Raw genomic sequence first — 9506 nt, forward strand, 5'->3', positions numbered from 1 at the left:
GTCTTTATATTTGGTCCAGACAATAAATATTGCTTTTCTGACAATATGGTTTTTGAACATTTTGTGAACCTTTACCTTGTCATACCACAGATATGCATGCCATCCAAAAGCATTATTGAACCCTTCCAGATCTAGGACATCAGTGTTTTCTAAAAGAAACCAATCCTTCATCCAGCAGAAAGCTGCAGCTTCATAATATAACCTTAAGTCCGGCAGGGAAACCCCCCTCTTTCCTTTGCATCAGTTAGAATTTTAAATTTTATCCTGGGCTTTTTGCCCTGCCAGACAAACTTAGAAATGTCTTTCTGCCATTTTCCAAAACATTCCACTCTGTCCACGATCTGTAGGGTTTGAAACAAAAACAACATCTTCGGCAATACATTCATTTTTATAGCTGCAATTCGACCCAACAAGGAAAGTTTCAATCTTGACCAAGTTTCTAAATCCTTTTTGATTTCTGACCAACATTTTTCATAATTGTCTTTAAATAAGTTCAAATTTTTAGCAGACAAGTTTACCCCTAGGTATTTCACTTTTTTGACCACATTTAACTCTGTCTCCTTCTGAAACCCATCCGTTTCTAAAGCTGTCAATTTCCCCCCCAAAACCTTGGTTTTTTGCTTATTCAACTTAAATCCCGCCACCCGACCAAATTCATGAATCAATTCTATAACTCTTTTTGTACTAGATTCTGGCTCCTGTAATGTTAAGACCAAATCATCTGCAAATGCTTTCAGTTTGTATTGTTTCACTCCGACCTGTATTCCTTGCACCAATCGGTCCTCCCTAATCATGTTCAAAAGTATCTCCAGGACTGAGATAAATAACAGAGGGGATAAGGGGCACCCCTGTCGTGTTCCTTTTTCAATTTTAAACTCTTCTGTCACCACATTGTTCACTATCAATTTGGCTTTTTGCTCTGAATAGATTGCCTCTATACTATTTTGAAACCCCCGTCCCACTCCCATCCCTTCCAAATTTTTCTTCATGAATTTCCAAGAAATGTTGTCAAATGCCTTCTCCGCATCAATAAAAATTAACACTGCTTTCGTGTTAATATTGGTTTGCAAAAGTTCCAAAATATCAATAATATTCCTAGTGTTGTCAAACAAATGTCTACCTGGGAGAAAGCCTGCTTGGTCTTTATGAATTACTTGATTTAGCACTTTTTTAAATCTACTTGCCAAAATGTCTGCAAAAATTTTGTAATCCACATTAAGGAGTGAGATGGGACGGTAGTTCTTAAGTCGAGTCTTTTCAGATTCCTGTTTAGGTATCAATGTGATGAAAGCTTCTTTCCACGATTCCGGTGCCTTCTTCCCCTCCATAATCTGGTTACAGACCTCCATTAGTGGTTGTATCAAGAAGTCTTTCAATATCTTGTAGTACTTGGAGGTAAGTCCATCTGGGCCTGGAGATTTGCGTGGACAGGCGGAGTCCCCAGATCCTGCACGGTCCCCCCGTCATGTGGAATAACGACTCAAGACAACGTGCTATGGGATTAAATTGGCCACAACTTTATTAAATTTCAAATGTGGGTAGACCTTGGCTCAGGCATTGGGCGTTCTCCCTCCCTGGTCCCCAGCCGGGGACCTAGGGAGCATCAGGGTTATCCAGTGTGTGTGTGGGGGATGGGCCAGCTCTGGAGAACATATGTTCAAGCAGAGATGGCCACCCCCGTAACGCCGCCGCCGCAGGAGAGAGCAATGACGACCTTTCGGTGTACGGCCAAAGCCTCCCTTCAGAAAACCCCTTCAACGGGGAACCCTGGTATCGCCGCCGCAAGAGGAAGATGGACAAAAGGATTCCGCCCAAGGCCTGATACCGCCAAAGTTGTGACGTTTTGCTACGGGAAAGGCGAAACCTGCCAATGCAGGGAAATTCCTTTCCGGCCCTTTAACAGCGACCTTAACGTAGCAGCGCCCGCATACCTGTGAAGAAAAGTTAACCTGCAAAACCTGTGAAGAAAAGTTAACCTGCAAAGTAAGACATTAACTGAGGGTGGGTAGGGTGGGAGAAGCTCTGGAGCCAAGTGAGGATTCCTAGGTAAGATCCTCCCTCTATTGTGTGGGCAGGTAATCCCTCCCCTACCTGGCCTGGTCTCCTTGGCAACGCTTCCCCCAGGTGGGATTGGACAACTGACTGAGGTAGGCGGAGACCTCCAGGTATCCCACCTGAGGGAAGGCAAAGCCAAGCCTACGCTGTTGGGGCCGCTCCAGATCTAGGGGCTGCACGCGCCCACGCAAAGGGCGCCCCCCGTTTTAAGCGGGGAGCGGTCATTGCGTGGACAGGCGGAGTCCCCAGATCCTGCACGGTCCCCCCGTCATGTGGAATAACGACTCAAGACAACGTGCTATGGGATTAAATTGGCCACAACTTTATTAAATTTCAAATGTGGGTAGACCTTGGCTCAGGCATTGGACGTTCTCCCTCCCTGGTCTCCAGCCGGGGACCTAGGGAGCATCAGGGTTATCCAGTGTGTGTGGGGGGGATGGGCCGGCTCTGGAGAATATATGTTCAAGCAGAGATGGCCGCCCCCGTAACGCCGCCGCCGCAGGAGAGAGCAATGACGACCTTTCGGTGTACGGCCAAAGCCTCCCTTCAGAAAACCCCTTCAACGGGGAACCCTGGTATCGCCGCCGCAAGAGGAAGATGGACAAAAGGATTCCGCCCAAGGCCTGATACCGCCACCCGAGACCGCAAAGATTGCGGTCTCGCCGCCAAGACTACCTACATCTGAAAAACGCCTTTGCCATCCTCCAACCAGTCCATCAGGCCATGCCTGATGTCGCTTAGCCAACGCTCGTTGCCAAGGTCCGATAGGTGCACGCCATCCGGTCGAAATAGCTCCTGCATGTAAACTTTAATGTTGGGGTGTTTCACGACCCGACCTCCCATGCGAGTGGTTGCAGAGCGCACTGCCCTATTGATTTTTTCCACAGTGTAATTGAGTCTAGTGGGTTTGATGTTGCCACGCCAATGCAAGCGTGGTAAAAGTTCGGACCAGAAAATTGTGATACTGGGGTGAGTGGCGTGTACGCTTTCCAGGTCTGCGATCGCTGTTTTGATCAGAATTATGCTTTTTCGCACGACCAAGTCATTTTCGCCGAGGTGGAGCACAACCGCGCTTGGCGGGTGGCGGAACGCAAGTTCGTGACGCAACCGAGGGAGCAGGGCATCCCACCGCATTCCACGTTGTCCGAACCAGGTAATGGAGATCTTTGGCTGCAGACCCAGATGTTCACCGCCTGGACCAGTAGTGGCGTGGATGGCCGCCCAGTGCACTATGCTGTGGCCGAAGATCCACACATGTTTGGGGGTTGAGTCTGAAAGAAAGGATTATATGGTATCTGTCAGTGCCTGCTGGTTGTGTCTAATGTAGCCTTTGAAGGCAGCTGAACGCCACCGCCCCATTGTTTTTATGTGTTCGGCCGGGAGGCCGCTCGCAGCTGCCGTGGTTGCTGCACCAATGCGAAAAGAATGCCCAGAAAATTGTGTCGGGTCGCCTCCGCAGGCATGTATGGCCTTACGCAATATTGAGACAAATTGGCAACGGGTCATGGGGCGGCCTGATGCATGAATGAGGAGGGGGCCTGGTCCCGGAGGGTGTACCTTCAGGAATTTTCGTGTGTCCGTGACAGGGCATGGTCCAGTGTGTGGGGAGGAGGCTAGACTTAGCGTGGAACCCCTACCCAGTTGATCGGTTTTGGAGGTTCGGATTTTGACTTGTATCATGCGCTTGTCAAGGTTGATATCAGCCACAGACAAGCCCCTGTGATGAGGTGACCGTGTGCCCCCAACGCACTCCCCGATACGGAGCGCACCAAAGAAGGCCAGGGAGAAGGCCGCCCTGAAGAGCCTAACCTCATAGTTGGACCAGCAAATGCTGGGGAGCGCATCCCATATCGTCTGGAGGATCTCAATGGTTACTGGCCTCCTCTTATCTGGAATGGGCGGGTGGGAGCGACGCCACCCTGCAATAAGCTTCCTTACGTGGAAAGTGTTACAGGGGTCTGGGAACCAAAAACAGTTGCTGAAGTATGAGATAGCGGCCTTGTGCAAGCTGATGGTCTTAAGGGCCATGCCTCTACGCTTTAGGTGAACCAAATATTTTAGAACATCATGCTCCTTAGCAGCACGTCTGCGTCGTAAACCAAACTTATCTCTGAACCCCTCGAATTGGGACCATGCTCTGGTGTAGGACTGCAATGTTGATGGTGCAAGGGCGCTCAGCACTCCTGCTGTCACTTCTCTCGTCCAAGTTCCCAGAGGTCCTCCGGAAAGGCTTCTGGGAGTTGATCGGCCTCGGGTGCTAGGTCGCGAAAACGCTCCATCTGAAAGCGAGACAGGGCATCTGCAATGTCGTTATTGAGGCCGGGGATGAACCGCGCGGAAAAGGAGATGTTACCTTTCAGACATTCCAGCACGAAGAGGCGGAGCACGCGAATTACCCTGTTGGATTTTGCAGATTGCTTCGCGATGATTCTTACCACCGCCTGGTTGTCCGACCAGAAGCACACCCTGGTGTCCTTGAGGAGGTGCCCCCAAACCCGGAGAGCCACTAGGATTGGGAAGAACTCAAGAAAAGTTAAATCGCGTGTAATGCCCTCCGCGTGCCAAGCTGTCGGCCACGGCTGCGCACACCAGTGACCCCTGAAGTAGACACCAAAGCCAAAGCGACCAGAGGCATCAGAGTGCACCTGTAGCTGTTCCTTAGGCAGCAGCCAATCTTGCCAAAAGGACACCCCATTGTAACTTTCCAGGAAGGTCAGCCATATTTTGAGGTCCTCCCTTATGGTGTGTGTGACCCTGATGTGGTGATGGGGGGCACCACCGCCAGCCGTGAGGCGGGCTAGGCGTGCGCAAAAGGCGCGGCCGGGCGAGATAACCCTGCATGCAAAATTGAGGTGTCCTAGGAGTGTCTGGACCTGACGCAATGTGGTCTTCTTCTGGGCCATCATGGTAGTTATCAATTCCCGCAGCGTGGCGAGTTTGGCCGGGGGCAGGCGAGAGGTTTGACTGACAGAATCCAGTTCAATGCCCAGATATGAGATGACAGTGGTTGGACCTTCGGTCTTGTCTGCTGCCAGTGGAATGCCTAGTTCAGCCGCCAGCTGAATGAAGCATGCCAGCGCCCTAGCGCATGCGTCTGAGCCTGCTGGCTGCACGAAAAAGTAGTCATCCAGGTAATGGGAAATGCGGTGGGACCCCGACCTGCGTTTCATGGCCCATTCCACGAATGTGCTGAAGGTTTCAAATGCAGCGCATGCGATGGAACAGCCCATGGGCATAGCTTTGTCAAAGTACCATTGGTCCTGGAATTTGAAACCTAGCAACCAGAAGTCCCTGGGGTGGACTGGTAACAGACGGAAGGCTGATTCGATGTCGCATTTTGCCATGAGTGCGCCCGGGCCACACTCCCTAACCAGCCTGATTGCCTGATCAAGAGATGCATATTTGACTGAGCATTGTTCTTCCGGAATGGCATCATTTACTGACCCACCCTTTGGGTAAGAAAGGTTATGTATTAATCGAAACTCGCCTGGTGCCTTCTTAGGTACAATACCCAGTGGGGACACTATGAGGTTAGGAAATGGAGGTTCTGTGAAGGGACCTGCCACTCGCCCCAGCAAGCGTTCTTTGGTGATCTTCTTCTCGGCAATGTGTGGCATATCTCGGACAGACTTTTGGTTGGGAGGATTGGTGCATGAGGGGGTGCCTACCACTGGGATGCGGAAACCTTCCTTAAAGCCCTCCTCAATGTATTTTGCTGCCTCTTTATTGGGGTACTGGTGTAACAATGGCAGCATTGCTGATAGAGATATGGGTGAGGGGGCTATGGAAAGGAGAGCACTATTTGCGGGCATTGTTTTTGCTTTGCTGAGCGCCAGAGGGGCCTGTAGAGGCTCCGGCCTCTCTTTTGTCTTGAGATGTGCCTGCGCCTGATCCGCGGGGGCCTCGAAAAAGCTTCTTCCCCCGAAAACATTTCATGGTGGGGTGAGATCCACTACAGCGCTCGCATTCATGAGCAAAGCGACATTTTTCTCTGAGGCAGGAGCCATTGTTATACTCCCAGCAAGATCTCTTGGGGGCCTTGGATTGATATTTGGGCTGTTTCACATTGTCGGGCCCTTTCTTGAAGAACGGGGCAACCAACTCAGACCACACGTCATCATCTTTGATATCCCATCTAACTGTGTCGTCCTCTGCCGCCCGTTCCCTGAATGCCTGGTCATAGGCGAGTGCCGCCTCCCCCCCAGACATGGCTTCAGCCTTTAGGATGATGAGTAGGTAGTTGGACAAGTGCCAACCCCTGTCAGGGTAACTAGCGACTATAATACCCATGTAAGTGGTGTATGCGGTGAGCCAATTACGAAAGGTACGCTCAACACTCACTTTTTTATCTTTTTTCCTCTGCTCGGCGGATTTAGATTTTAGGGCTGTCGAGGCGGCAGGGGATAGCAGATCAAACAAATCCACAAACTCCCCATTAAGGATGCGTTCCCGAAACTTCTCACGCAGGCGAATGCCCGGGGGCTGGTCGGTTCTTTTGTGGTTGGATTTCCTAACTCTACCTCTGGAGTCAATGCCCTCCTCCCCGCACGGCGCGATAGCACCATGTTCACGCCTGTGCCTCCGGTTGCGGCGCCGCCAGACCCAGTGTGGCAGCCCTGGGGCGTCGGGGCCTGTAACCCAATAGCCATTGATGTTCCCCCCCTGTTCACTATCAGTGGAGCTGGACCTACCTGAGGAACTAGGTGATCCAGATGAGTCCCTCTTGGACTTGTGGCCCCTCCTCCTGGATTTGTGGTGTTTCCTCCCGCGATGACGCGATCTGCGCGACTCAGGGCTCTCGTCACTCTTGTACCTGTCAGAGGAACTAGGTGATCCAGATGAGTCCCTCTTGGACTTGTGGCCCCTCCTCCTGGATTTGTGGGGTTTCCTCCCGCGATGACGCGATCTGCGCGACTCAGGGCTCTCGTCACTCTTGTACCTGTCAGAGGAACTGGAACGGGGGGACCTACCCCTGCGCCTGGTGGATGCGGATGATGAACGTGACCCGCCTTCCTGAGCACGGTGGTCAGAGGAGCTGCTACTACGCCCTCGCCTGCGGCCGTGAGGTGACCCGGAGCTCCCTCTGCGTGAATCCCGCCGCTCCAGGCGGCGCCTCAGCCGGGCAATGGTCCTATCCCTACTGTCTCCGCGCGCCAAGTGCGAGGGACTGCTACTAAGGGAGGAGCGGGTAGAGGAGGAGCTCTCTATACATCTCGGCTTGACAGCCGACCCCTTGCCGGTACGGCTTGCCAAGGCTAGTGGGCTTATGTACCCAGAAGACCCTCTAGGTGCCGCTGCCCTCTTGGGCGCGGTCTTCATGGGCTTGGGCTGCTCCTCCCTGGTCGCACGCACCTTCCGCTGTCCAGAGGCCTGACCTTGGGCAGGCTTGGTGGGCGCACCCCTTACAGTGCCCCTTCTGGTGCGGGGAGGAGAAGCAGCCTGACGCTTTGGCGGCATGGTGTGGGGCTAATAGAGTAGGGTAGGCTAGGGAATCCGTAAAACAAGGGGGGGCAGTGATTGGTAGGAAATGCCCGCTATCAATTTGCAAACACACACTAGTGATAAAGGTAAGGGTACGAATAATGGGAGGGGAGGAGATAAGGCAAGAACTGAGTCGCAGCAGGAATCGCTACTGAAGGCTGCAAAATAAAACAAGCAATAGTTTAGAAAATCACTGCACAGATTTCAGATGAGGTCCATGGGCAGTCTCCCCTCGCCGATAATGAGCGCGATGCCTGCTGTCCGCTGCACCTGCTGGCAAGCCATGATGGTGAGATGTAACCAATACGTACCTGATGAGGCCATAGGTGTGCCTGAGGACCACTGAGGCATGACCGCCCATGCAGCCAGATCCAGGGTGGCCACCGCCATGTGGCCACCGGCGCAATGGCTGCCGCCATGTGGTCGCCATTGAAATGGCTGCAAACATGGAGCCACCACCAAGAGGCCCTGCAGGCCCCCAACAGGGACCAGTCCTACAGCAGCCTGGCAGGGCCCCGTGATGCGGCGCCACCCCCCGCCCCACAGTTCGGGGGGGGCCGAGTATGCCCGCCGGCTGCAGGGGTCCCCCCCAACCACCAAGGGAAGGATCCAGGATCGCCAGAGGCCTGGTGTAGGACGTGCGAGGCGGCAGCGCCTCCCTGCGGCCTTAAAAGGCCGGCTAAAGCTGGGGGAGGCAGCGCGGCATGGCCCTCCCCCCCATGGAACGTGGGGGCGGCAGGAAGGCCCCCGCCACCCAGGGGAGGCTCCAGGGCCGCCGGAGGCCCGACTAGGCCGCGGAGCCCCCCGAGGCCCAGCCAGGCCTCCCTGAGGCCCGGCTAGGCCTACGAAGCCAGGGGAGGCCGCATGGCGCGGCCCGCGGCCCCCCCAGTGATCGCGGGGGCGGCAGGAAGGCCCCCGCCACCCAGAGGAGGCTCCAGGGCCGCCGGAGGCCCGACTAGGCCGCGGAGCCTCCCGAGGCCCAGCCAGGCCCCCCCGAGGCCTAGCCAGGCCTACGAAGCCCGGGGAGGCCGCATGGCGTGGCCCGCGGCCCCCCCGGTGATCGCGGGGCGGCAGGGAGGCCCCCGCCACCCAGGGGAGGCCCCAGGGCCGCCGGAGGCCCGATTAGGCCGCGGGGCCTCCCGAGGCCCAGCTGGGCCTCCCTGAGGCCCAGCTAGGCCTCCAGAGCTGGTGGAGGCCGCATGGCGCGGCCCGCGGCCCCCCCAGCGATCGCGGGGGCGGCAGGAAGGCCCCCGCCACCCAGGGGAGGCTCCGGGGCCGCCGGAGGCCCGATTAGGCCGCGGAACGCGGCGGAGCCCCCCCGAGGCCCAGTAAGGCCTCCCCAAAACACCACAGGCCTCCCCGCGGACCAGACAGGTCACCCGGAGGCCTCTGAGGCCCCGGGGGTGACCGGGGACCCCCTCGCCACCACCCACCACACCCCAGGGCCGCCAGGCCTGGCGGGGGAAGAGAAGGGGCACGTGTGGCGTTGCCCTCCCCCCCGTGGCCCACACGCCCCCAAAGGCATGGGGGGGCAGCCAGAGGGGCCCCCGTGCCATCACCCAAAACCCTGGGGCATCAGGGCTCGCCTAGGGAAAAAAGGATCCCCTTTTAAAAGGGGATCCTGAAAACCATTACCCCCCCCCACTATCCTTTGGGAACCCGGGGGGGGAGGCCAAAGGCCCCAGGCTTACCTTTAGGAGCGAAGAAGTCCAGCAACGTCCTTCCTCGAGAAGCTCTGGAGCCAAGTGAGGATTCCTAGGTAAGATCCTCCCTCTATTGTGTGGGCAGGTAATCCCTCCCCTACCTGGCCTGGTCTCCTTGGCAACGCTTCCCCCAGGTGGGATTGGACAACTGACTGAGGTAGGCGGAGACCTCCAGGTATCCCACCTGAGGGAAGGCAAAGCCAAGCCTACGCTGATGGGGCCGCTCCAGATCTAGGGGCTGCACGCGCCCACGCAAAGGCCGCCCCC

General features: G+C 55.5%; 1 protein-coding gene across 1 annotated transcript; it reads right to left on the reverse strand.

The window, feature by feature from the left end:
* Positions 1-1463: 1463 nt before the first annotated feature.
* LOC308596829 (uncharacterized protein) lies at positions 1464-9243 on the reverse strand. Its single transcript, XM_081212125.1, has 2 exons — positions 9228-9243; positions 1464-7809 (listed from the first exon to the last, which is right to left on the reverse strand). The coding sequence occupies exon 2, from the start codon at positions 7510-7512 to the stop codon at positions 5854-5856; it is 1659 nt and encodes a 552-aa protein (XP_081068251.1). The 5' UTR covers positions 7513-7809; positions 9228-9243; the 3' UTR covers positions 1464-5853.
* Between the last annotated feature and the right edge of the window lie 263 nt (positions 9244-9506).

Source organism: Podarcis bocagei, assembly GCF_964188305.1.
Source record: "Podarcis bocagei genome assembly, chromosome: 10".
In the NCBI taxonomy this organism is placed as follows: Eukaryota; Metazoa; Chordata; class Lepidosauria; order Squamata; family Lacertidae; genus Podarcis; species Podarcis bocagei.